Source organism: Podarcis filfolensis (genome assembly GCF_964270895.1).
Source record: "Podarcis filfolensis genome assembly, chromosome: 5".
NCBI lineage: Eukaryota > Metazoa > Chordata > Lepidosauria > Squamata > Lacertidae > Podarcis > Podarcis filfolensis.
Window position 1 is genome coordinate 5,354,947 of NC_139608.1, and position 27,858 is coordinate 5,382,804.

The 27,858-nt window shown below is 49.2% G+C and overlaps 1 protein-coding gene across 3 annotated transcripts in view; it reads left to right on the plus strand.

Annotated features, from left to right (window-relative positions):
• Positions 1 to 4,047: 4,047 nt before the first annotated feature.
• PRSS56 (serine protease 56) overlaps positions 4,048 to 27,858 on the plus strand; it is a 29,450-nt gene continuing 5,639 nt past the window's right edge. Inside the window, exons 1-12 of one of the 3 annotated variants that reach the window (XM_083612786.1) lie at positions 4,048 to 5,090; positions 9,776 to 9,937; positions 10,914 to 11,114; positions 12,650 to 12,703; positions 14,178 to 14,367; positions 16,311 to 16,419; positions 16,523 to 16,682; positions 17,825 to 17,967; positions 18,935 to 19,094; positions 20,162 to 20,350; positions 23,862 to 24,023; positions 25,581 to 25,684. In XM_083612786.1, coding sequence (XP_083468912.1) covers positions 4,997 to 5,090; positions 9,776 to 9,937; positions 10,914 to 11,114; positions 12,650 to 12,703; positions 14,178 to 14,367; positions 16,311 to 16,419; positions 16,523 to 16,682; positions 17,825 to 17,967; positions 18,935 to 19,094; positions 20,162 to 20,350; positions 23,862 to 24,023; positions 25,581 to 25,684 — 1,728 coding nt within the window. In that variant the 5' untranslated portion in view covers positions 4,048 to 4,996. Of the gene's footprint in view, positions 5,091 to 9,775; positions 9,938 to 10,913; positions 11,115 to 12,649; positions 12,704 to 14,177; positions 14,368 to 16,310; positions 16,420 to 16,522; positions 16,683 to 17,824; positions 17,968 to 18,934; positions 19,095 to 20,161; positions 20,351 to 23,861; positions 24,024 to 25,575; positions 25,685 to 27,858 lie in introns of all 3 variants that reach the window. The other 2 variants (XM_083612785.1, XM_083612784.1) reach the window with 2 other exon arrangements.

Sequence of the window (27,858 nt, forward strand, 5' to 3'; positions counted from 1 at the left end):
ATGGCTTGGGGAAAGGGTGTGGCCTGGGGAGAGGTCCATGGGCCAGGTGGAGCGGCTCAGAGGGCTGCATTCAGTCTCCAGACCTAAAGTCCCTCCCCACTGGCACAGGAGTTTTTGGGAAAGACCACCTCGGTTGGTGCCTCACAGGCAAGAACTTGGCCACATTATTTTCTTGCAACAAAAATAACCAGGAGTCTTCTAGTGGTACCTTAAAGACTAAGGAATTTATTAAATGACATAAACTTGCATGGACTCAAGTCCACGTTGTCAGATGCATATGTTTATACCACAATAAATCTGTTTGCTTTTAAGATACTATCCTCAGTTGTTTGTTTCAGGAAGCAACCTTTTGCTGCAAGGGTTTTCTGACTGCAGACATGTTGATGTTAATATTTTCCCCCTCAGCATTCCTTACACCTTTATGTAACTAAACCATATGAAAGGGAAAACAAATCCAGATCCTGTTATTTTTCTTGGATGGGTGTATCGGTGTAAAGTAGATGCTAGCACTTCAAAGCTTTTGTATTTTGTGTTTTCACTTTTGTGTTGTGATCAGCCCTGTGATCTTCAGAGGAAGGGCAGTATATAAATTTAATAAAACAACAACAACCTGCAGTGGAGAACTATCGAAGCAAGAGCTTTGAGGAGGTTGCCTTTTCAGCTGTGGCTCTGTATCTGTGAAAAGCTGTCCACAATGAAGCCTGTCTAGCTCTATCATTAACACTGTTTTTGGCACCGTGTAAAAAAACACACCTCTTTCCCAGGCATTTGATGGATTATGAAGATTTTGCTGTTCATCAATGTTTGGGCTGCAAATGCATTGCCTACAATGGCTGGCAGCAGCTCTCCAGGGTTTCAGGCAGGGAGTCACTCCTAGTTCTACCTGCGGATGCTGAAGAGTTTATGTGGGATGCCCTACCACTGAGCTAATGTGTTATTTTTTTTCTGATATCTTGCTAGCATCCGTCTGCCTCGAGAGACAATGGAGTATGCCTCCGGAGGTAAAATCAAACCTGTGGGGAATCACAGCGCCTGCTGTGGCTGCAGTGACCAGTAACTCGTAACGGCTGCCTCCCCATGTTGTTTTTGTTGTGTTAGCAGCGCAAAGGTGACCTCTCCGGGTACAACCCTGGGCAGTGTGTATGAATGTCCTGGGCTGCCCAGATAACAAAAAACCCCTCTCGGCTTCACTGATGTGGTCCAAAGGAAAGCAGAGCAAGGCATTTGGCACTAGCTTGGCTGCAGGAGTTGCCAGAAGGAGGCGTACACTAGTGCCATTTTACTTTGTGCTGGAACCTTGGCTGGAATTACTGGAGATGATGGCGTCACTTAGAACCAACCTGTTAATCTCACTGAGTTCAGTGGAGATACAAAGGTGACTTACCTGGAACTCGCGACCATTGCTTTTTGACGTCTTGGCCTCATGTGTCATCTTGCTAATGCCTAATAAAAGAAATGAGCTATCTTGCGACCTCACCACAACTGGTATTTCCCCTTCTCCTGCATACACTGGTCAATACAACAGAGGAAGGATAAGGAAATGCTGAAGCCTATGGCATCCCAATGCTTGTTTCTTTTACTAGATGCTGCAAGAGAAACGTGGGGAAGATGCAGATTGTTAGCAACAGCTGTGCAACACACATACACGTTCAAAATGTTCACTTAGCCTTTCAGCTAAACAAATTTCTTATTGGACACCCCACACTAAAAAAGGTCAAAGGGACACAAGGTGTGCTTTGCTCTTTGTTCACACCCTGTATCAGCAGTGGTTTTAAGTGAGCAGCTCTTATCTATTACAGAATATAGAATACAGAGGCAGATCTTTGGTCCACCTAGCTCAGGACAGTCTACAGGGACTGGCTGAGGCTCTCCAGGATTTCAGGCAGGGATCTCTCCCAACCTGACCTGGAGTTGCCACTGGAGATCGAACCTGAACCAAGGATGCACCATTACCTGCCCAAAGGGGAAGGGGAAGTAGAGGAGGTTCTGACCCAAAAGAAGGTGCTTAAAAAAGGTTTTGGCAGTTTACATATGGAAACGGAGCACATTCTATCCTAATAACATTTACATGTATACTGTCCCTGACGCTGCCTGAGATTTAAGTGCTTAATAAACACAAAAGCCTAACATGTCTAGTTTCTCCCTGCCTCCCATTCTTCCAACTGTGCATTATCATCTTTCCAACTGAACAAAATTGTTTTCCAATGCACATTTTGTGTCCAACTGCACGCTTCAAAGCAACAAAAATCCCTGAAAGATGCTCAGAGATGTTTACGAGGAGGATTCGAAAGCAGGGTGATTTCACTTCAGATTAGACCAGGATCCTCAAACCAAAAGAAGTGCTTGCTTTAGCTCAGCCTTTGCCAACCTGGTACCCTCCAGATGTTTTTGACTGCAATTCCCATCTGCCCCAGATGGAACTGACGGGAGTTGTAGTCCGAAACACCTGGAGGGCAAGCAGGTTGATTTAGATCCTGAAAAGAAATGGGAATGGGGAGCATAATGCTTCATTCTGAGCACCATGTGCATGTATAAAAATATATGAAATATATGAAACGACACGCCATGTGGCTTTATTCTAAGGACAGGTCCACACTGTACACTTAAAAGTATATTCAATGTGCATTCAAAACGCGTAACTTCTCCCAGAGACCCTGGGGAACTGTAGTTGATGTTAAGGGCGCTAGAAATGGTACCTCCTGTGAGGGGGAAACTACAATTCCCAGGATTCTTTTTTTGGGGGGGGGGTGAAATCTGTGCAAGTGTGCATTAAATATGCTTTGAATGTATAGTATGAACAATACTCGAAGATACAAAGCCGCAAACAAGTTTGGCTCAATCACCGTTCACACTCCCTCTCTCCTCAACTTGGGCCTGACTCTGAGCTCGCTGCCCTGACACGTAATGGTGGCAGCAATCCCGTGAAAAGTGGGACTCATTGCGTACCAAAATCTTTGAAACGGCCCTCCAGATCAAGCCATGTTGCTTTATTCCGAGAGCAGATCCACACTACAAACTTAGAGAATACCCAATGCACATTTGAAGCGCATGGCTTCTCCAGAAGCATCCCAGGAACCGTAGTTTGTTGAGGGTTCTACAAACAATAACCCTGAGAGGGGGAAATTACAGTTCCCGGATTCTTCTTTTTTGGAGAAGATCCGTAAGTGAGGATATCCATTCAGGATCGCCCAAGGTCGTCTCTCTCTCTCTCTCTCTCTCTCTCTCAGGGCGCCATGTCGAGCAAGAGGACCCAAGTCCTGCCTTTGGCTGTGCCTGTGAATACTTTATCCTGAGCAAACCGTTTTGTATGACTGGCTTTTCGGACTGATGAAGTGTGTAGCGAAACCTGTAATATATCTGGAGAACCGGTCCATGCATACGGCTTTGTGTTTCCAACTCAAGACCCATTGAATAACATCTCATCTAGTTCACTCTTTGATAAACAGCTTTGAAAAACTTTTCCATATTCTCCAGTGTGCTACCCTTGCCATTGTGGCAGCATGGGGTTGCTGTTCCGTGATTGGACTTACACTACTTGTTGAACGGTTCATTTATCCGGTCTGTATAACGGTGATTGCACATGTAACTTGTTAAGATACAGTTGTACATTTATCCACTCCATGTTTACAGTATCTCCAGGCTTTGTTTTGCGCATGGCACCTTAGTATGTTTGTTGCTTGAATGGTTACAAGTCTTATCTCTATTCTAGCTATTATTCTAGTAAATTTGGTTTTATACCTATAAGCCAGTTTATGGTGTTGTTGTTTTGTTGCAACAAAATTTTTTTTCCCTTCCAGTAGCACCTTAAAGACCAACTAAGTTAGTTCTTGGTATGAGCTTTCGTGTGCATGCACACTTCTTCAGATGCACACGAAAGCTCATACCAAGAACTAACTTAGTTGGTCTTTAAGGTGCTACTGGAAGGAAAATTTTTGTTTTGTTTTGACTATGACAGACCAACACGGCTACCTATCTGTAACTTGTTTTGTTGCATTATTATTACTGTCACCACATTTGATGCTTTGTGTATACACTACAGTACTGCCATTGGCCCAGTCACGCCTCTTTGTCGAACCGACCTCACAGGGTTGTCGTGTGAGGAGGGAGAAACGGGTGAAAAGACTCTCCTGGAGCTCCTTTGAAGCTAAAGGCGGCACATAAGCGCAATAAATAAATAGAGGCACGTGCCCTAACACAGAACCACGCAAGCGGCCTTCGCGCCTCAGCCCCGGGCCTTGCCTTTGAGACGGCCGCCCGTCGTCGCGTAACGGCGGCGGCGAAAGCGCCACGGCCCGCTTAGGGAGGCCTGCGCGTGTATCTGTGCGCAGGTTCACGCTAGGCACTTGACACGCGTGTGTGTTCGTGTGAGGGAACAAGGCCTTGCTTCGTTCATCTCCCCTCCCAGGCCTCGCCTTTGCCGAGGGGAGCGAGCGAGGGGAGGCCCGGCCTCTCCTCTCCCCTCAGCCGAGGCCACGGCGCTCGGCGGCCGAGGACAAAAGCGCGAGCATGATCAAGCGAGGCGGGCCGCCTCTGATCATTAAGCGGGGAGCCTTTTGATGGCCGCCGGCCCCCGCCCGGGCTCACAAAGGGCCTATTCAGCGCGGCCGCCTCCTCCTCCTCCTCGGCGGCGCGCAGCGGGGCTGAACCAGGGCCCGGCCGGGCTCCCCTAATGAAGCCGCCGCGCTGGCCCTCGTGCGCCTCCCCTTCTCACCGCCCCAATGGCAGGACCCTCGCCTGGCACCGCTGCCGGCCCTAATGAATGAATTCTCTCGCGTTTATTTATTTATTATCATTTATTCTTTCGGTGTGCTCCCCCCCCCACAAAAAAACATGAGCGTCGTCTGTGCGGGTCCCCCCACCCCCGAGGGCACCGCATATAGGCGCGCAAGGGCGGCCTCGGCGGCAGCCGCTCCGCTCGACCCGAGGGGAAAGGGAGGCTCCTTCTCCCTCTCCTCCTTCTCTTCCCTCCTTCGCACCCCACGCCGCCCCGGAGGCGATGGGTCCCCTGGTGCTGCTGCTGCTGGTGGATCGGGCCCTGGCCGCCCCCCTGGGCAAGGAGCTCTGCCCGATGCCCCCCGGCGCCTTGCGAGGTAAGAGCAGCGTCCGCCTGGGACAGGGACGACCTGGATTTAGTCATCATTTCTTATTTCTATATATTGATATAGCCATGTCAACATGTATCTTTATTTTAATGGCTCAATGAGCACCTGGTTTTTATTACACGCCCTGCTTGGGCAGGCAGTGTCGCACAGTGGTTAGCGCGGCAGAGGTTTCAGGAGCAGGTTTACTGAAGGGAAGGGCTGCAGCTCAAGGGTAGCAGCATTGGCAGCTGTAGTCCCCAAATAGGTTTGGGGGTGACCTCGCCCCCATCTAAAAACCCTGGAGAGCTGTTGCCGGTCAGTGGAAGCAACACAGAGCCAGGTGGGCCAGTGATGTGATTCAGTGCAGGGCAGATTGTTTCCCTTGTTCCTGTAGACACCATAGGGCTCAGGCACAGCCCGTTTTCCAACTCCAGGCTCTTTTACCTGGTTGTTTCAGAGATTTGAACCTGGGGCCTTCTGAATGCAGAGCAGCTGCTTCGCTGTTGAACTGGACACTGTTGTTACCCCACATCCCCTATGACTTCTCTGGGGGTTTTTTAAATAGAGGTACTACAGGTAAAAGGGACGCGGGTGGCGCTGTGGGTTAAACCACAGAGCCTAGGACTTGCCGATCAGAAGGTTGGCGGTTCGAATCCCTGCGACAGGGTGAGCTCCCGTTGCTCGGTCCCTGCTCCTGCCAACCTAGCAGTTCAAAAGCACATCAAAGTGCAAGTAGATAAATAGGTACCGCTCCGGCGGGAAGGTAAACGGTGTTTCCTTGCGCTGCTCTGGTTCTTAGTCATGCCAGCCACATGACCCGGAAGCTGTACACCGGCTCCCTTGGTCAATAAAGCAAGATGAGCGCCGCAACCCCAGAGTCGGTCACGACTGGACCTAACAGTCAGGGGTCCCTTTACCTTTACCTTTTACTGCAGGTAAAAAATCAACAGGTGCTGTTCATTCTCGATACAGAGATGCAATAAGGCCAGTAACTTCCTCTTCCAGGTTCTTTTAACCCGGGTCCTTCTGCATGCCAAACAGGTTCACGTTGGCTGTTTCCATAATCTGGATGACAGTCTTGTAAAGCAGACTAGCAGTATTTCTTTCCCACCCACCCCGTGTTCGCAAATGGGGAGAGGAAGGCTGGGCTTGAATGCATAATGGGTTTCCCAAGGCTGCCTTAGGGAGTCCCTGGCAGACCGAGGGGGGATTTGAACCTGGGACTCCCTGCCCCAACACTGGGTCTTTAAGCCACTAGCTCTCTGGCTTGATACCAGGCTAGTAAATGCAGGGAGCGAAAGGAGAACGGACACTTCTGTTTTTTTTTTTTTTAAATATTTTTATTTTTCCATATAAACACAATACAACAAACATAAACATACAAGAACAAAAACAAAACAAAAAACATGTATCATTTCATATCCTAATTTCATATCCTATCTTCCCCGACTTCCTCATGCCTCCCCTTTCTGTATTCCAAATTCTTATCGATTGTTCAGCAAATCTTCCCTTATTTTAATTTAAATTTAGACTATTCTTCCTTATTTTCCTTGTCTTAACCATTACTAATAGTAACCATTTACTTTCCAGTCCAACATCATTCTAACTTTCATTAACTTTGTAATATTTCTTTAAATAGTCCTTGAATTTTTTCCATTCTTCTTGCGCTGCTTCTCTTCCCTGGTTTCGGATTCTGCTCGTCATTTCTGCCAAGCCCATATGAGAACGGACACTTCTGGCATACTGTAGCCTTGTTTGCATGCAGAAGGTCCCGGGTTCAGTCCCAGCATCGTCAGGTAACCTGGGAAAGAGGGGACTGAGAGGAGATATGACAGCAATATTCAAATATCTTAAGGGATTTCACATGGAGGAGGGAGCAAGCTTGTTTTCTCCTGCTCCACAAGGTAGGACTCGAACCCATGGCTTCAAGTTATAAGAAAGGAGATTCTGACTAAACATTCGGGGGGAAACTTCTGACAGTAAGCTGTTTATATTGGGACAGACTCTCTCGGAAAGTGGTGGATTCTCCTTTCTTGGGTGTTTTGAAGCAGAGGTTGGATGGCCAACTGTCACGGATGTTTTGGCTGAGATTTCTGCATTGCAGGGGGTTGGACTAGATGACCCTCAGGGTCCCTTCCAACTGTACGATTCTGGGGAATGCCCTTGCCCGAAATCCTGGATAGATGCAGACAGTCAGTGGGAACAGTGTTGTGCTAGGTGAACCATTGGTTTGACTCCGAATGAGGCAGCTTTATGTGCTCCTATCCTGTCTGCACTCATGGCCTCTCTCCCGTTGGAGAAAGATCAGCAGCAGGGCATTGCTCAATCCCTGGCATCTCCAGTTGGGCAGGGAGAGAGACGTCTGCCCGAAACAGCTGCTGCCAGTCAGTACAGAGCTGGACTAATGTCCTGACTTTATATGGCATCTTCCTATGTCTCCCGTCTTTCTCTCTCCATGTTTTCAGTCTTCTTCTATGCATGGTAGACCCATGTGCCTACACACTTCTAGAGCATGGGAAGCTGCCTTCTCCTGAGTCAGACCAATGGCCCATTTAGCTCAGTATTTCCTGCACTGACTGGCAGCGGCTCTCCCTGGTTTCATACAAGACCCACCCCCCCAGCTTCTAGGGATTGAACCTGGGACCTTCTGCATGGAGAGCAGGTGCTCAATCCGCCCCCCCCCCCATGAACTATGGCCCAGCCACCTGGTGCCTTTAGTTCTAGTTTGACTTTCTCCATCTTCACCTGTTCCATGAATGTATGCCGGCATGCACCCCGCTTTCGGTTTTACGATCGTCACTGCAAAGTGAATGCAGACACAATTTGGCAGAGGGCGCTGGGATTATTTGATACCAGATGCCCTCAGCCAAACACTTCTGGGAAATCCTTCGCCTTTGTAACAGAGATCAAGCCAACTTGGGGGCAGGGGGGAATAAGAAAAATTGAATGCAGCCAGGCCAAACGGGGAAGTTGGCTGGAGCCATTGGTATGCCCATCCAACAACTGACTGCCCTAACTGCCACTTTCCCAACGCCTGTCATTTTCGCTCCAAGGTATCGCCAGGGCCAGTTTGCTCTGTTTTTTTAAACTGTTGTCAATTCTTACTCCTATGCAACATCCATATATACTTTTGCCAGTGCCATATAGATGTTTGTTTTGCACTTGCAAGGAATTGTTTTGTAATTGCAAGGTTCTTCACAGTGGAACTCCCTGCCCATTGATATTAGGCAGGCACCTTCATGGTAGTGTTTTTAGTGCCTGCTAAAGACTTTTGGTGTTTAAGGAAGCCTTCCCAGACACGTAATTTTATTTACTTATGCATACATATATTTCTAATAACTGCTGATTTTGCTTACGTTTTGATACATGCTAAATAACTTATTTTGAACACCCAGTATTTTTTTTAACAAAACATTTTATATTTTATGTAAACCACTTAGGGATGATTAAGCGGTATATAAATCCCATTAAATAATTAAAATATTTACAGTTTAGCACATAGTTAAACTATGGAACTCACTCCCACAAGAGGCAGTGATGGCCACCAACTTATATGGCTTCAGAAGAGGATTAGACAAATTCATAGAGCCATGATGATGGCTATGATCTGCCTCCACAATCGGAGGGAGCAATGTTTCTGAATCCCAGTTGCTGGAAACCTCAGGAGGGGAGAGTTGCTCTTGCGGTCTAATCCTGCTTGAGGGATTCCCACAGGCATCTGGCTGGCCACTTTGAGAACAGGATGCTGGCCTAGGTGGGTCATTGGCCTGTCCCAGCAAGGTTCTTCTTATGTTCTCAATGGTAACAGCCAGAGTGTTTTTAATGGTGACAAAAGGACTACACACATGAGCCTGTGTAGAGTGGGATTGTGCCTGATTTGCTCGCCTGCTTTGCAGCTTCTGAAATAGCTTGCATGTGCACAGGTTAGTAAAACAGAGACCTCAATTGCACAGATAGAGACTACTGTGTGGACTATTGTACTTACACCAGCTTTTTCAGAAGTTGTGCAGAAAGTGTGGAGGCAGAGACAGCAGGCCCCAACCTGTTTCTCTTTACTTGTGCCGGTTCATAACACCTGCATGTTCTTTTTTCCGTTTGGACCCTCCACGATCTGGAAAGACTCTGAGTACTTTTTTGAATTCCAATCTTACCAGTTCCGCAAAGTAGGGCTGCCAGTTTCCCCACCAACTCTGTGGCCGTGCCTTTAAGCTGCAGCTTGATGTTCGCAGGTGGTAAAAGTGTGGGTCTCCTCCACTCCCCTCCAAGTGCCCCCTACTCATCCCCGCCACTCATCCCTGCTCATCAAGCTGCTTGTAAAGACAGAGCTGCAAACCCTGGCAGAGAAGTTGGCAACCTTGCCACAAAAAAGGTTGCGTTCCCTAAACAAGAGCCTGCCGGTTCCTGTGAGCGAGAGGGTGCATTTGCAGTGGGTGATGAGCAGGCTGGAGTAGGGGAGCTTCATCCTTCCCACACTTACTCCTTCTCTTCTATAAATGCACTCCGTAAGATGTTTTTTCTTTGCAGCGGGCTGCCTCCCAGTCCCTGAAATGGCTGTGGTGGGCATTTACAGGGGAGAAGCGGCTGGCAGGGGAAGGAGTAAGCACCCGCTTCCACTGCTGATCCCTCCCCCTCGCCAAAAAACACCCCCTTTCCCCTGCTTAACATTAGCCTCTCTATGTCTTGCCCCTTTGCAGCTCTGTCCAACCGTGGGACGCTGGTGCTGGAAGCTGCCATGAAGAGTGCCCTGCTGTCCCTGGAAGGGGCGCTGTTGGAGCATGCGCGGCGCCTGCAGGAATGTGAGGAGTGCGTGCTCTGCCTCTTTGGGAACTGTGGCAATCGGACCAGGGAATGTGTCCGTAAGTGTTTCCCCTGTTCCAACCTCTTGGGGGGGCATTGCTGGGTCCCCACATGACTTTTACTAGAACCCCAACATCTATGAACCACAGAGCTGGGTGCAAAAGAATTATAGGCAGAATAGCAGGAGGAAAACCAGGGTGCCTCTGAGCATGCACTGAGCTCACAGCCCTGTTGCACAAAAGTCCGCACCTGCCTTGGCCAGCTTCCTTAATTTCAGCCGCCTAACGGCTGCTGGGCAAGGCAGGCCTTAGCCCCATCTACTGAAAATCAGCCTGAGATCTCTCAGTGCATCCTGACCTTTTTGTTTCCAACATCTGTGCAGGGGCATGAGCACCAGAAAGGGGAGGAAGCAACGGAGGGATAGGGAAACTCAGGCCTCGGGGGCCCATGTGACTCTCCAGGACTCTGTATCTGGCCCTTGCAATGCTCCCTAAGCCATGCCCTCTCCTTAGGCTGCCCAGAGTGGGAATGTGACCCTCATGTGGAAAAAGGTTCCCTGCTCCTGAAAAGCAAGTGTTGCATAGTGGTTAAAGCATTAGAATATGACCTAGGAGACCCGGGTTCAAATTCCCACACAGCCATGAAGCTCACTGATCTTGGAGTCAGTCACCATCTCCCAGCCTAAACTACTTCACAGGGTTGTTGTGAGGGTGAAATGGGGAGGAGGAGGAGGAGGACCATTTCCATGCCACTTTGATACCCTTGGAAGAAAAATGTGGCACATGAATGAAATAAATGAACAAACAAACAAACAAACAAACAAACAAACAAACAAACAAATAGAGAAGCGGCAGATATTTCAAATGAAAAAGCAAGCCCCCAAGCCACCTTTTGATCATTGGTTGATGCTGTTCGACATCCAATAAGACGCATGTGTTGAGGAGGGGTGGGAGAGGAGATTTTGGTTCGCTCAGAGCATCCAAAGGACCTTGGGGTGACCTGGGAGTGGGCTTCTAGGTCTTCCTCTCTCCGCAGCCTCGGAGTTGCCCCTGGGCTCCCTGCCCAGCTGTGAAGCCGTCCTGCAAGCCCAGGCCATCCCAGAGCAGCCTGCCCAGAACTGGGCCCTCAGCAAAGTGTGTGCTCCATACCGACGCCTCTGCTCAGGCCAGGAAATGTCCCCCGACAGCTGCATACGCCTCATGGTCAGCCATTGCCAGCTCCGCCTGCAGGAATGCCGTGAGTGACATGCCAGTGGGAGGCCAAGGTGGGGAGGGGGGGTGCTTCTTATGCTTCTCTGGCCTTGCTCTGCACCTAGCGCTGTGTGATAGAGGCTTCACTGTGGCTGGTGATGGTGGATCAGGGACCACCACCCAGTGCAACTTCCCCCACTCTCCTGCCCTCCCAATGCTTTGGACCACAACCCCAACCAGCCCCAGCCAGCAATGGATGCCCTCCAGAGGTTTTGGACTACAACTCCCATCCGTGCCGGCTGGGACCGATGGGCATTGTAGTCCCAAGCATTTACGGGCACCAGGTTGGGGGAAGTCTGGCGTGCTCTGCACAACCTATTGCGCTCTTTAGAGCCCTGGTGGAAGAGAAGCCCTTGGTTTCCCAGTCGGGTTTCCTAATTGTCATATGAGTCTCCGGCTTCCAAGAGAACCAGCCCCCTACTTGAAGGGCTGCTGGAGAACAGGCCTCTGTTTGAAGGCCTGAATTTGGTTTAAAGGAGACCTACAGAATAGGGGCCTTGACATCCACATTAAACACCTCGGCAGCAGACTAAGCAGCCACACGTGGGTCGCTTAGTCCCACTGCAACAAGATCAGGTGCATTTCTATCCAAGTTGCAGGAATTGTTTTGAAACTTCCATCCGTACGTGTAACTGGCGGATGTGATTCGTATGCCAATCTGTGTCTTCTTCTGCGGTGATGTGTCCTTGGCCCCCTCCCTGCCCAGCCATCCCTGAGCCAAGTTCCTTGCTATGGATCGATGGCCACCAAACCAGATGACATTAAAAGAAGATTAGGCCAATTCATGGAGGAGAGCATTATGGATGGCTACTGCTATAATGACTATGCTCTCCCTCTGCAGTCGGAGGAAGCAATGCTTCTGAGCACCAGTCAATGGAAACCACAGGAGGGGAAGGTGCTCTCATGCTGAATCCTGCTTCTGGGCATCCAGTTGGCCACTGCAAGAACAAGATGCTGGACTTTGATGGGCCATTGGCCTGTTCCAGGAACCTTTTCTTATGTTTTTATATAGACAACTAGGGACGCGGGTGGCACTGTGGGTTAAATCACAGAGCCTAGGACTTGCTGATCAGAAGGTCGGCGGTTCAAATCCCCGCAACAGGGTGAGCTCCCGTTGCTTGGTCCCTGCTCCTGCCAACCTAGCAGTTCGAAAGCATGAAGTGCAAGTAGATAAATAGGTACCGCTCCGGCGGGAAGGCAACGGTGTTTCTGTGTGCTGCTCTGGTTCGCCAGAAATGGCTTAGTCATGCTGGCCACATGACCTGGAAGCTGTACGCCGGCTCCCTAGGCCAATAAAGCGAGATGAGCGCCGCAACCCCAGGGTCGGCCACGACTGGACCTAATGGACAGGGGTCCCCTTACCTTTACCTATATAGACAACTGAAGGCAGCCCTGTGTCAGGAAGTTTTTAATGTTTGATGTTTTGCTGTATTTTTATATTATGTTGGAAGCCACCCAACATAATACAATATATTGTTACGATGTCCCATCTAATCCCCTCTCCCTCGTCCCCCCTTGCAGGGCTGGAAAGCGACATGGACTATTTGAACACAGTAGCAGACCAGTCCGATCCAGGTGAGGTTGCCACCACTGGCGCAGTCACAGAAAATACCACCTTCCCAGAAGTGGGATGGAGCAGGGCTCGAAAGTCATCCCTGGAGGCTCTGGCCCAGCTAATCCTCTCCCAGGCGGATGCTCCTTCACGTGCATCGCTGTTTCTCAATTCCCTTTGACAGCCTCAGCGCCACAGGGCTCCGGGGGCCCCATGCGCCAGCATCTGTTTTCCAATGCTTCCTGCAAGGGGAAAGGTCAGCGTTGGGCGCTGACAGGGCCACTGGGCCGAGCACTGCTCTCCGGGGACAAAACACTCGCCTTGTTAATTGGGATGAAGCTTGACAGCTACATGAGCACACAGACCCCTGCTTCCCCCTCCCAAAGCAGCCACTGCTGTGCTCTGTGCGATTGCTGCCCATAGGTTTTTGGGGAAAGGAGAGGTTTCCACTGTCTGGGTCCTGGCAGTCAGGGGTGGGATCCAACCAAGTCATGCTTTTAGGGTTGTTGATTTGGCAAGGGGATTTCATCCACTTCGCATTCAAAGGTGAACGTGCCAAATCCACACTTTCCTAAACAGTACATGAACTGATATGCAGCCCTTCAAAATTCACCCTTCTTCAGATTTGGCAGTCCGATATCTACAGGCAGGCAATGTGTCCAGAAATGCACATGCCAGGGTAAAGTGTGCATAAAAATGCATATGTTTCTGTATGTAGCATACAGAAATACATTATGCTAGGGGAAAGCAAAGCAGAAAACTGCAATTGGTATGCATTGCACAATGCAAATGGAGTTGCACAATTTTGTAGCATGCAACTGATGCTGTGTTCCCCAGTTTATTCAGCATTTTCTAGATAGTGAGTATGCAGGGAGAGCCGTGTAGGGCAGTATGCAGAAAATCTTATCTGCAGTGCAATGGCTTCTGAGATTTTTATCAGATGCACAGTTCCAGGTCCCATATTAGCTTTCTTTTTTAAAAAAAATAAATAATAATTTGAACATAGAGATTACCAGGTACAGTGGTACCTCGGGTTACATACGCTTCAGGTTACAGACGCTTCAGGTTACAGACTCTGCTGACCCAGAAATATTACCTCGGGTTAAGAACTTTGCTTCTGGATGAGAACAGAAATCGTGCAGCGGTGGCACAGTGGCAGCAGGAGGCCCCATTAGCTAAAGTGGTGCTTCAGGTTAAGAACAGACCTCCAGAACGAATTAAGTTCTTAACCCAAGGTACCACTGTAGTCGGAATTGGTGCCCAGCTACCCATTCTGTACTTTTTCAGTGCTTCTGTGAAATCTTAGAACCTGGCTTCCTTTTCCCATTTCAGAGTTGGGGCTGTGGAGAGACGGCAGTTTGCCCCCAAATGAGTTCATCATGGCAGAACTGAGACTTGGTTGTGAATCTTCCAGGTCCAGCTATTGGACTATGATCATGAGTCCTGACAGCCACCCCACAATGCCCCCTAATTTCTCCTTTTTGTTTCAATTGCCAGGGCTGTGTGGGCACCGCGGGGTGCCACCTCCCAACGCAACGATGGCAAAGGCAAAGATCGTGGGAGGCAGCAAAGCCTGGCCTGGCGCGTGGCCTTGGCTGGTGTCTGTTCGGCTCAACGGAGAGCTGATGTGCGGTGGGGTGCTAGTGGGGGATGCTTGGGTCCTCACGGCAGCCCACTGCTTCACAGGGTAAGGCTGCGCTCTGGGAAAAGGCTCCATGTCTTGCATTCACACATGCATGTCTTCATTTCAAAAATGTACTGCTACTCAGTGAAATTCATGAAACAGTGTGCAGTTTTTTTAAAAAAGACTGCTGTGGCACTGGAACCAGTGTGAGGAATCTCAGGTCCTGGTGCCGAATGTGCCCCACCAGGCCTCTACTTCTGACTCTCAGGGCTCTGCCAAGGCCACACCCTCACCAGCTAGACTTCATGCTATCATTGAGTGCATTGGCCTGGCAGGTAATGCCTCTTGATTGCTTGAATGGAGATTAGAGAGGAGTGTGTGAGCATGTGTAGAAACTAGCCTATCTCAAGAAACAATGGCGTGTGCCTCCAGGGGTGGAGTTAAAACTGCTGCATTAGCAGCACCAAAGTGTGTGCAAGCCTGGGCAGTGTGTAGGAAGGTCTTGGGCTGCCCAGACGACAAGACCCACCCCCCCAGCCTTGCTGATAAGATCCAAAGGAAAGCAGAGCAATACCTTTGGCACCAGTTTCACTGCAGGAGTTGCTGGAAGGAAGCGTACAAGGTGCCCACCCAACTGTCTTAGGGTCTCTACTCCGGATTTGTGTAGGATTTACTCCTCAGCCCTTTTTTCTCCCAAAGATATCCCACATGGCAGTGGAGGTTTAGGATCAAAAGGGAAAATTTGCATGAATTGCTCCACCCACATTTGTCTCTGTCTCCGCCCACCGTGGCCCCTGTAAGGTTGTCCAGAAGGGAATGTGGCCCTCTGTCCGGAAAGGGTTACCCACCCCTGACTTAAACCAAGGATGGTAAGCCTGTGGCCCTTCAGATGCTGTTGGATTCCAATCATTCCTTGCCAATCGTTCCACTGGTAGCTGTAGTTCAGCATTGTCTAACCTCTGAATTGCAGTTGCTATGTATCACATTGGGGGAGGGCTGTTCTACTGAGATCCTGCTTGCACGCCTCCAAGAGTCATCTGGTTGGCCGCCATGAGAACAGGATGCTGGGCTAGACAGGACATTGACCTCATCCAGCAGGGTTCTTTTAATGTTCTTAGTGAGCAAAGTCCATCTTCCTCCAGTCTTTGCTGCCCCCTGGCGTCGGGAAAACCAGTTGGCTCCAGTTAAAGTGAAAATTGGATCTGGCCAACATCCATTGAGCGCATTTAGTGGGCATGGAAGACTCGCTGTTTGCTTTTGTGTGGTGGGGCAGCAACCAAAAACCAGGGGAGAAGGAAGGGCATGGCTGGCACCCTGAACAGAAGCACTCTACACTGTGTTGTTGTTATACTGTTTCCCCTTATGATAATAATTTGAAACTACAAGAGCCTTGATTGCTCTGTAGAAGCCAAAGAATAAGCGAGCTAACAGGTCAAGGTGGCTTATCTTGGTGCTGTGACCAAAAAGGCTCTGCTACTCCTGGCAAGCTGCCAGCCAGAAGGTGGGGAGACTTGGGGAAGATCCTCCTCCAAGGACCAGATCACACAAGGAAATTTGAATAGGAGAATGTGGTCCAAAGTCCCTCCCAGCTCCATAATTCCTTGATCAGATATAATGCTGCCCAAACTGTTCAAGCCAGCCGCCAAATCCAACAGCTGATTGGTATCTGTTAGCCGGAGCAAATAATTATAGATGCAACACTTTGTTTTCTTCCTATGAGCACTTGAGTAAATTGCATGGCTTGGGTGGCTTTAAAAGAGAATCGGACAAATTCATGGAGGATAAGGCTGTCAGTGACTACCAAACCTGATGGCTACTTTTTCCCTCCACAGTCGGAGACAGTAATGGTTCTGAACGCGAGTTTCTGGTGCAGGTGGGGAGAGGGGTCATGTGCTTGAATCCTGCTTGTGGGCTTCACATAGGCATCTGTTTGACCACTGTGAGAACAGGATGCTGGACTGAGTAGGCTACTGTTCTTACGTACCCTCCTGTCTTTCTACCTGCAGAAGCAGAAACGAACTGGCCTGGTCAGTGGTCCTGGGCGATTACGACCTGACAAAGCCGGATGAAGGGGAGCGGGTTGTTCCGGTCAGCCGCATCCTTTCCCATCCCAAGGTGAGCTGGGTCGCCCCCTCCTGCTCCACCCACCCACAGCGATCCCATTCTTAGGGCCTTTCTCCTTTCCTCCACTCTCAACTTCTCTTTTCTCTGCCTGCAGTTCAACTCCAAGACCTTCCACAATGATGTGGCTCTGTTGGAACTGAGCAACCCCGTGACCCCGTCGGCCTGGGTGACTCCAGTGTGCCTTCCTGAGCAACCCATGGAACTGGCCACAGGGATGCCCTGCTATATCATTGGCTGGGGATCGCTCTATGAAGGTAGTGTGCGGAAGTGCAACCCAGGAGCATGTGGGGAGCGGGGGCCAGGGTTGGGGGAGAAATTTGGTTTAGTTCACATCTAAAAATTATTATTATTATTTCATTATTCATACCCCACCCATCTGCCTGGGTTTCCCCAGCCACTCTGGGCCGCTTACAGCATATATCGAAACATAACAAAACATCAAACATTAAAAACTTCCCGATACAGGGCTGCCTTCAGATGTCTTCTAAAAGTTATGTAGTTCTTTATCTCCCTGACATCTGAAGGGAGGGCGTTCCACAGGGAAGTTGCCACTACTGAGAAGGCCCTCTGCCAGGTTCTCTGTAACTCCACTTCTTGCAGTGAGGGAACCAGCAGAAGACCCTCAGAAGAGGACCTCAGTGTCCGGGCTGAGTGATGGGGGTGGAGATACTCCTTTAGGTACACTGGGCTGAGGCCATTTAGGGCTTTAAAGGTCAGCACCAACACTTTGAATTGGGCTCAGAAACACACTGGGAGCCAATGAAGATCCTTTAGGACGGGTGTTATATGGTCCCAGCACCCATATAACTGACGGAACAAACTGAAAAAATTGGCTCTTTCCAAAGCAGTACGCCAACCGAAACACAGCCACCCTTTGAAATTTGCATTTCTCTGAATTTTGCGATGCCGTTTTCCAGCCATATACAAAAATGCACTTTACTAAAGTGTGCCTGTGAATGCATATATTGGTGAAAACACGTTGCAGAAATGTGTTAATAGTTGAGAATCTTGTGTTGCAAAAATTTGCACACAAAAATATGTATTTGGGGATATCTCAGTTGGTTAGAGCAGGAGACTCTTAATCTCAAGGTCATGGCTTCAAGCCCCACATTGGGCAAAAGATTCCTACATTGATGACCCTCTTGGTCCCTTCCAGCTCTACAATTCTATCAATTAGAACTAAAATGCTAAGGAATTTTCATGAGAACTCCACCAAATCTGGAGTTGGGCCCTAGAAAAAATGGAATGCCTGGAGCTACTGGCAGGGTCGGCCTCTCCCTTGTGGCTTCATCCAGCTGCCACATGGGAAGGGCTTCCATCACCATGCCAAGGTGGGCAATTTTGTGGGGAGGTGGGAATTGGGACCCCTCCATAATGTCATATGCTTGCCCCATAGATGGTCCAGGAGCTGATGTAGTCATGGAAGCCCAGGTTCCCATCCTAGCTCAAGACATCTGCCGTGGTGCGCTGGGGCGCCAGCTCTTCACCAGCGCCATGTTCTGCGCTGGGTTCCTCTCCGGGGGTGTTGACTCCTGCCAGGTAAGGAGGCTCCCTGAGGAGGGGGTGGTGAGGGACAGTGGAGCAGTGCCAGCGGGGTAGCCTTCTGGCATTTCCAGCACACTGCTGGCACAGAATTTGGCATCAGGGCTTGGCAGGGATGGGCATCTGCTGAGAGCCCACGATTCCACTAAGGACCTCCATAATCCTGCTTCTCTTCACAGTTGCATCCTGCTTGTTCACCTGCCTCTCACTCAGGCCCAGAGCGGGAAAGCAAGGGAAAAACAGCAGTGGTGAGGAGAAGCTGCCACTGACTCCATGCTCAGCTGACTGGCTCTGTCCGGCAGCAGTACTGAGGCAGAGGAGCAGCAGCTGGCAACAATGGCAGGAAGTGGGCAGAGTCATGGAGGGGAGAGAAAACAGCGTATCTTACAGCGTCCAGCTGGACTGGCAGGTGTGCCATGATGCCCACATAACTAGCACAAGAAGACCCTGCTGGGTCATGTAGTCCCGCCTCCTGTTCTCACAGTGGCCAATCAGATTTCTCCAGGAAGCCCACAGGCAAGAGCCCTCCCTCCCTGTTTCCCATAAGAACATCCAAAGAGCCTTCCTGTTGCATTTAGTCCAAGATCCTCTTCTCAGAGTGGCCAGCCAGATGCTTGTGGGAAGCCCGCAAGCAGGATTCAGGCACAAAAACGATCTCCCCTCCTGCAGTCTCCAGCAGTTGCAATTGAGAATCATCCCTGCCTCCAAAACCACGGGAGGGGGAGAGTTGCTCTGGTGCTCGAATCCTGCTTGTGTGTTTCTCCACAGGCATCTGGTTGGCCACTGTGAGAACAGGATGCCGCTGAGGTGTGTGGTCGTCATGGCACCAGACCTGCCAGTCCAGCTGGCCACTGTAGGCTACAGAGTTCTGCGCTGAATGGTCTTTTCCAGCAAGGGCAGGTGGGCAGGATTCCTTGACTTGCACATTTCCCTACTTTGGATCCACAGCTGTTTCTCCTTCCAGGGTGACTCTGGGGGACCACTCACTTGCTGGGACCCTTTGTCAGAGCGGTATGTGCTATACGGGATCACCTCCTGGGGCGACGGCTGCGGTGAGCGTGGGAAGCCTGGGGTGTACACCCGAGTCGCCGCCTTCACAGAGTGGGTGCACCAGCAGATGGAGAGTGAGTGTTAATGTTGGCGTTGTCGCTCCCAACTTCTCCAACGGGGGGCAGAACAAATGGGAGGTTGACTGGGGTCAGTCACACCTTTGCAGTTCAGGGGCTGTGATGGAGGTAATAAATAATAATAAAATTTTATTTATATCCTGCCCTCTCCAGCCGAAGCCAGGCTCAGAGCGGCTCACAACAGTAAGATGATATAACATTCTAAAATCATTTCATTATAAAATCAGTTCAAATCAGGTTAATGGCAACCATTGGCTAGAGTTCTGTGAGGATTGCCAAAGGAGGGGGTCAGGCTGTGCCTTGGCCAAAGGCCTGGTGGAATACGCCTGGTGGAACAGTTCTGTCTTGCAGGCCCTGCAGAAAGATGTCAAGTCAAGACAGGGGAGGGTTGCTGTAGCCCAAATTAGCCACATCTCTGAACCGTACCTCCAAAACACAGTTGTGAGAAGCGAGGCACTCAGCGGGCCTCATGATTGGTCTGGCGTTGGTGAATTTCACTTCAGGCACCTTCTGTCACTGAATTGTGCCAGCCTGCCAACATAGGAACAACTATTTAGAAATTGGTGTCTGGGTTTTGATTTTTCCTCTTCCCTCCCTATACATTTCCCCTTGTGTGTCGTGTTTCCTTAAATGGTAAGCCTGCAGGTAGGGACTATCTTGTTTTGATGGTATTTAAGCTTCTCTGGGAGCTTTTTGGCTGAGGAGTGGAGTACAAATGCTCTAAACAAAACAAGCAAATGAATAAATCCAAAACAGGGTGGGTGCAGGATTTGCTCTGGCACCTCTTTGTGCTTCACAAATCCAATGTGTTGCTCTCCATATGTTGTTGGACTGCAACTTCCATCATCCCCTGACCTTTGGCCCCACTGGCTGGAGCTGATGGGAGTTGGAGTTCTGCGACACCTGGCGTGAGCTGCGCTGCCTACCCCGCTTGATGCCTTTCAGGTCAGCCCTGCTGGGAAATCCATGTTCCTTCCGACCCTTGGTCAGGCCCCTCCCTCTCTCCCTGCCGGAGCACGTGGGCAGTGCTGACAGCAATTCCCCTTTGCTAATCCTCTGCACAGAGTTGCCCTCCAGCCGGGAGCCCACCTGCTTCGAGTTGCTGGCATTGGCTCAGATGCCACCCGATAGGCAGCGAGTGGAGCTTTCACACCTGTGTGCCTTCTACATCCAGCCCTGCTCCCCCTCTGCCAGTCCAGCGGCTTGTGCCCGTGCCGCAGATGAGAAGTGCAAGGCCAAGAGGCAGCAATGCGGTGAGTTGCATGGCAAGGGCTGGCTGGGAGCAGGTTTGGAATGAGAACCCAGGCTATTGCAGCTTGTAAAGAATCATTTGCCTTGTCGCCTGCGGCGATCACAATTCTCTCCAGGGGATCAGGCAGGGACATTAAAAAAAAACACACAACCACAGTTCTCTGCTGAACTCTGCTGAAATGAGACAAATGGTCCATACAGGTGTGCCTGGGGAGTCTAGTAAACATTTATGTGGGCAAATAAGTCCACTTGGGTGGGCTTTTCTTCAAGGTGGGGATAATTGGGGTGTGGGGAGAAGGCTCCCCATTATTGCACAAACCAGTATATGGTTGGAGTCTGCTCATATGAACACAGGGATAGCCGTCCACAGCAGGGAAAGTTATCTTCAACATTTCTGTCTCACCTCCCTGTGAAGTTATTCTCAAGGTGACAAATCCAATGAGAAGCGTAGACAACAAATCCAAAATTATAAATGGATTAAAAGAAAGCTTAAATGACACAATAAAAATGGCTATCAGTAGGAACACAATCAATATAAAAACAGCAGCTGTTGGAAACTTGTTTTCAATGGAAGCAACTATAAATAAGGGTTTGCAGGGGGAAGGTCTCAGCTGCCTGATGAGCTGTGATGGGGAGAAGTGAGCCTCCTCTGAGTAGGGGATTTCATGGCCCAGGTGCCACTACGGAAAAGGCTCTGTCCATCTATCCCCAGCTTGTTCTTCTGATCTGGAAGGAAGCAGGCATTGTCCTCATCAGATGATCTTAAAGGTCAGGGAGTTTCACATGGATGGAGGCAGTTCTTAAGATAATCTTTTTCCAGGCTGTTCAGGGCTTTTTAGAAGTCAGAGCCAGCACTTTAAACTGAGCTCAGAAACAAACTTGTGATTATGATGGAAAAGGCTGGAAGCCTCTAAACTTCCCAGAGGTTTGATTGTTACCTTCTCCTACACAGCATCCATGGAGGAAGGCAGACACCAAGCCTTTGGGGAGTTCAGAGGATCCCACTCCTTTCCTCTATAATTGTGACCTAACACATGACTTGCATATTCTTCACGAGGTCATATCTGTGAGCTGAACCTCACCTCATGCTTTGAGAATTTCACGCAGTTGGTTTTGAGCGTTCTATCCCCCAAGGCAGCACTCGTGAGAGATCGGCACATCATGCTTCCTTTGCCTAAAAGTGTGTCCCTGGGAAGCTATGTTTCTTTCCCATATACTCTGGCGCTCTGTTCGATGCCTTGTTTTGCTGAGGCTTAAAGCACCCCCAAAGTGAGCCAGACTGGATTCTTGGTGTCTTGCTGAGGGATCTCTGCCGTGCCATTGTCCTTCCCAGGCTGGGCGCTGGAGGCTGATTGTTCTGTGTGGCATTCCTGGCTTAATCAGGTCTACGTAAACACTTGTTTTTCTCCAAAGCATTGTTGGTTTTGAGGAGAGGCTTAGATCTGATCCCAGTGTCTTTTACGGAGCCCAGGGCCCTGTTGACAAAGCCGGTTCTCAGCTCGGGGACATACTGAGTGAGAGATTGAAAGGTCCATTATGAAGTTCCTGCTAATGTGCAATTATTTATTTTGTATAAAGCACGTTTACCCTGTTCTTCAGACACAGAAAAGGCTTCTTGAGTGCGTTGCAAAGACTGGTCGTAAGACAACCAGGACGGCTTTAAAAGAGGATTGGATAAATTCGTGAGAGATTAGGTTGTTGGTGACTAGTAGCAATGATAGCATCTGCCCCATGATAGCTCAGCTGGTAGGGAATGAGACTCGTAATCTCAGGGTCATGGGTTTAAGCCCCACATTGGACAAAAGATTCCTGCACTGTAGGGGGTTGGACTAGATGACCCTCGTGGTCCCTTCCAACTCGAGAATTCTATGATTCTGTGGTTGGCCACTGTGAGACCAGGATGCTAGACAAGATGGGCCTTTGGCCTGATCCAGCAGTGCTCTCCTTACATTCTTCCTAGCATCAGAGCCCTTGTCCTTCCCATTCTCCCTCTCTCTCAAATTCAGCACAGTAATATCCAATCATGTATACTATAAATGAAGAAATAATGAGCACAGCACATACGGCATTATATCATGCAGGCATATTATGAAAATTGACCAATTCTGTATGAAATTCATTAGTTATTTGATTTCCTGCTTGTGATTTTATATAATGTTAATTTTACCATGAATTCCATTCTGCTTCTCTCCCCCCCCCCAAAAAAAACCATTTAGAAACATAAGGGACACGTTATTAGTTTTTCCAATTGCAGGTTATTTTTTTAAATTTTGCAGCTGATAATAAAATAGTTCCATACCGGATTCTTTTAAAGTAATAGCTTTTCAATCATGTAAAATAACAGTTTTTTGGACTGTAAGGAATTAAGTGTGATCTGTTCAGTGTCTCTTAGAAACGAAAGCGAATACCCCAAAGGGGCGTAATGGAAAAACTCGAGCGCATCTTTGAGGCACGTAGGGGCAAATGATAGATGATATGAAAAATGGATGATCACATTTTATGGCTTTTTTTTTAAGACGTAGGTACAGCAGTGAGTGGCCAGTTTCCTGAGTGAAGCACGTTAGAAGGAGCTTTTAATCCCCACCTTGGTTGTGGTCTCAGTGAAAATCACACGCCTGTCAAGCAGCTAGTAGCTCTGAGAGGGAAGCATCAGATCATAGAATTGCAGAGTTGGAAGGGACCCCCAGGGTCATCTAGTCCAACCCCCTGCAATGTGGGAGTCACAGCTAAAGAATTCCTAACAGATGGCTATTCAACCTCTGTGTTGTTGGTTGTTGGCATCCACCTGTCTCTGGAGTGCTCCTTTGTGGGTGAAGTCAAACCGTTGGAGAGTTACAGCGCCTGCTGTGGCTGTAGAGAACGATACAGGAGAGACAGGGTTTCTTGCAGCTGGAGCAGATGAAGGTGTCTGGTTATGCTGATGCTGGTGCACCATGCGTTCTTCCCCGCAGTCATTCCTCCTTTGGTCACTGCTGTGGATGCACTCCCTGACACACTCCAGGCACTGTGGTTGTCTGCAAGGGATTCCCACATGGCGGGGTTGAAGTTGCCAGCCTTTGTGTCCTGTTTGCAGACATCTTTGTAATGCAGAGTTGGTCTGCCAACTAGCCTGGGACCTGAACCCAGCTCCTCATAGAGCACGTCCTTGGGTATCTGGCCATCTTCCTTTCTGTGTTTGACATCCCCAATGAACCAATTGGGACCCATGATGGCAGCATGGGAGGCTTTCATTGGAGTCTTGCTCTTAGGGTCTTACAGGCAAATTAATTGAGGATAAGGCTGCCGATGGCAACTAGCCATGACAAACATTTCTCCCTCCACTGTTGGAGACAGTATACCTCTTGAATACCAGTTGCTGAGAATCAGAAGTGGGGATAGTTGTTGTGGGGCTCAGGTCTTGCTTTTGGGCTTTTGAGAGCAGGATATGGGACCAGAAGAACCTTTCGCCTGATCCAGCTGCAAGGCTCTCCTTCTTGTGTTGCTCTTATAGCACTTTTAACTTGTTTTCCCCAGAGCTGCGCTCGTACGCTCAGACCTTGTTGGAGTTCCTGCGTCGGGCGGAGGAGTTTTTCCGCACTCAGATTGACTTCTCGTTCTTCACACACTCCCTCCCCCAGTTCATGGAGCAAGTTTACCACCACCTCTTCCCTCCTCGAGCACGCCAGGATTCCAGAGGTACTCCTTGGCTCATGTCTTGGGATCAAGACAGAATTTATATAAGGGATATTGTAGCTCGGCTTTCACTGGTCTGTTGCACTCCAGAGGTTTGGACTACACAAACTATCAACGCTGGCTAGAGCTGATGGGAACTGTGGTCCAAAACCTTTGGAGGGCTAGTGTTGAGGAAATAATGTAAAGGTAAAAAAAAGGGTAGGGACACTGGTGGCGCTGTGGGTTAAACCACAGAACCTAGGGCTTGCCAATCAGAAGGTCGGCGGTTCGAATCCCCGTGATGGGGTGAGCTGTTGCTCGGTCCCTGCTCCTGCCAACCTAGCAGTTCGAAAGCACATCAAAGTGCAAGTAGACAAATAGGTACCGATCTGGCGGGAAGGCAAATGGCATTTCCGTGTGCTGCTCTGGTTTGCCAGAAGCAGCTTAGTCATGCTGGCCACATGACCCGGAAGCTGTACACCGGCTCCCTTGGCCATTAAAGCGAGATGAGCGCCACAACCCCAGAGTCATCCGCGACTGGACCTAGTGGTCAGGGGTCCCTTTACCTTTACCTTTAAAAAAAAAGGTAAAGGACCCCTGGACAGTTAAGTCCAGTCAAAGTTGACTATGGGGTTGTGGCGCTCATCTCACTTTCAGGCCAAGGGAGCTGGTGTTTGTTCACAGACAGCTTTGCGGGTCATGTGGCCAGTGTGACTAAATCGCTTCTGGAGCCATAATGGAAACCAGAGCGCACAGAAACACTGTTTACCTTCCCGCCACAACGGTATCTATTTATCTACTTGCACTTATCAACTTGCACTGGTGTGCTTTCTAACTGCTAGGTTGGCAGGAGCTGGGACTGAGCAACAGGAGCTCACTCCATCGCAGGGATTTGAACTACTGACCTTCTGATCAGCAAGCCCAAGAGGCACTGGTTTAGACCACAGTGCTACCCGTGTCCCTACTGTTGAGGAAATATTGGGGTTCTGGCACACAGTTTCTCCCATTTCATCTCCTTGCCAACTTCCAGGTTATACAAAATCCCAGACAAAGATGTTTTGCTACATTGCAGAAGCCAAGCTGCAATGTCCATTGAAGTTCTAGGTCTTTAACAGCATGCATTTTTGTACAGCCAAATAAATTTATAGTTTCACCCCATCGTCTCTCTATTCCAGGAAATGCAGCCCCTGCTGAATTTCTGCCTTTATGTCCCTGTTCAAAGCATATAGACTGACTTTGTCAGGAGAAAATTTGCAATGCATCCTCTGCAGCAAATGGTCCTAGACCTGAGGAATGCCTGTTGCCCCATTTCCGCTGCTGTTAATCAACAGTTTCATCCTTATACTCACCTTGGTCCTAATGGCTTGTGAGAGCCCAGAGCTATCTCCACCTGCAACTGAAAACTACAGGAACACAGTTCCTGGCCCTATTTCTACCCAGGGATAGAGAGTACCATCAGAACACATTATGACTGTCTTACGGCTAAAGTCCCTAACCGTGCTGCAGCCACCATAGGTGGGGAAGGGGAGGGGGCACTTCTCCCCTACCTCAGACTGACACCCGCATTACCCCCAAGAGCAGGTTGCAGAGCCAGAGGCGGTCGTTGCCACAGGAGGTGGGCGAGAGAGCCTCCAGCCGGATGCCAGGAAAATGCAAAAACGAGAAGCCCAGACTTCGCCCAGGAGGTAAGGTGACACCTCCATGTTTCTGTTCTGCTGGTGCCTTGCTTGTAGGCATAGTGGCATGGTGCTGGGTGCCAGAGTGGGAAGTGTGTGTGTGTGTGTGTGTGTGTGTGTGTGTGTGAGAGAGAGAGAGAGAGAGAGAGAGAGAGAGAGAGAGAGAGACCTCTCTCCCATTAGAGCAGCCAAGAAAGGGAAGCCTACAGGAAGAGGATTCAGGGGAGCTACTGAGTTCTTCTCTGGCTTGGATTGTAACTTTTGGGGACCATGATGCTCGCTGGGGAGAGCATTACAGGTATCCAGGATACATTTTTTGAGTAGGGAAATACAAAATTCACCACTATTTATCAGGGAACAATACTATAACTGTTGACCTTCTGACCAGCAAGCCCTAGAGGTTCAGTGGTTTAGACCACAGTGCCACCCGCTCCCTCATTTACCTTACTATAACCACAGAGAAAGATAAAGAGAGAGGCGGGAGAAAATCAGATTTGTTGATAGTTATTTAATGCACAGTCCGGTAAAAGAAATTGTTTAAAATCTCAAAGCGTTGAGGTTCTAGAGCTAATTGCAGTAAACAGGCATAGCAATTGTACTTTCGTATTGGCAAAGGGCAGTGAATGCAAGCAGAAACTCAGGTGGATTGTGCCCACCGGCCCACCTCTAATTCCATGTGTTTATGCAAACTCACATGAAGAGCCTACTATACATGTGCACACTGTGCATAGACTAAGTTCATGTGTGATAATATCCGGACTGACAAAGGGTTTGGATCAACCCAGAAGCTTACTTGCAACTTCTTCTTTTTTTTGCCCCAATAAAGGTGTTAAGCTGCTGTTCCTTTAGATTCTTACCATACTGTTCCTTTGATGTTAGAAAACCTTTCATTTCAAAGAGAGGTTGCATTGATAGGCATAGCAGAGGGGTCAGGGAAGAGATCTTCAAAGCCAGGAGGTGAACCTGGCCAGACTTCCGAAATGTGCAGCCTCCTTCATTTTTACTCAGTGACGGTTCACGGAAACACACAATTAGCTACAGAGAGAGGCAAAGAAGTAGGCTTCTGTAGGCAAGGGCTGTTCTGAACGCTCATCCTAGGGCAAGCTGTTTATTGAGAATCCATTGGTTTGCTTGCACAAAATTTGATGTGTTTAGAATCTAACACTCAGAGACACACCTGGGAGAGGAAGTAACTGGCTGACTGACCGAACCCAAAGGGTGCTCATCAATGGTTCCTCTTCATCCTGGAGAAGAGTGACTAGTGGGGTGCCACAAGGTTCTGTCTTGGGCCCGGTCTTATTCAACATCTTTATCAAGGACTTGGATGATGGACTCAAGGGCATCCTGATCAAATTTGCAGATGACACCAAACTGGGAGGGGTGGCTAACACCCCAGAGGACAGGATCACACTTCAAAACGACCTTGACAGATTAGAGAACTGGGCCAAAACAAACAAGATGAATTTTAACAGGGAGAAATGTAAAGTATTGCACTTGGGCAAAAAAAATGAGAGGCACAAATACAAGATGGGTGACACCTGGCTTGAGAGCAGTACATGTGAAAAGGATCTAGGAGTCTTGGTTGACCACAAACTTGACATGAGCCAACAGTGTGACGCGGCAGCTAAAAAAGCCAATGCAATTCTGGGCTGCATCAATAGGAGTATAGCATCTAGATCAAGGGAAGTAATAGTGCCACTGTATTCTGCTCTGGTCAGACCTCACCTGGAGTACTGTGTCCAGTTCTGGGCACCACAGTTCAAGAAGGACACTGACAAACTGGAACGTGTCCAGAGGAGGGCAACCAAAATGGTCAAAGGCCTGGAAACGATGCCTTATGAGGAACGGCTAAGGGAGCTGGGCATGTTTAGCCTGGAGAAGAGGAGGTTAAGAGGTGATATGATAGCCATGTTCAAATATATAAAAGGATGTCACATAGAGGAGGGAGAAAGGTTGTTTTCTGCTGCTCCAGAGAAGCGGACACGGAGCAATGGATCCAAACTACAAGAAAGAAGATTCCACCTAAACATTAGGAAGAACTTCCTGACAGTAAGAGCTGTTCGACAGTGGAATTTGCTGCCAAGGAGTGCGGTGGAGTCTCCTTCTTTGGAGGTCTTTAAGCAGAGGCTTGACAACCATATGTCAGGAGTGCTCTGATGGGGTTTCCTGCTTGGCAGGGGGTT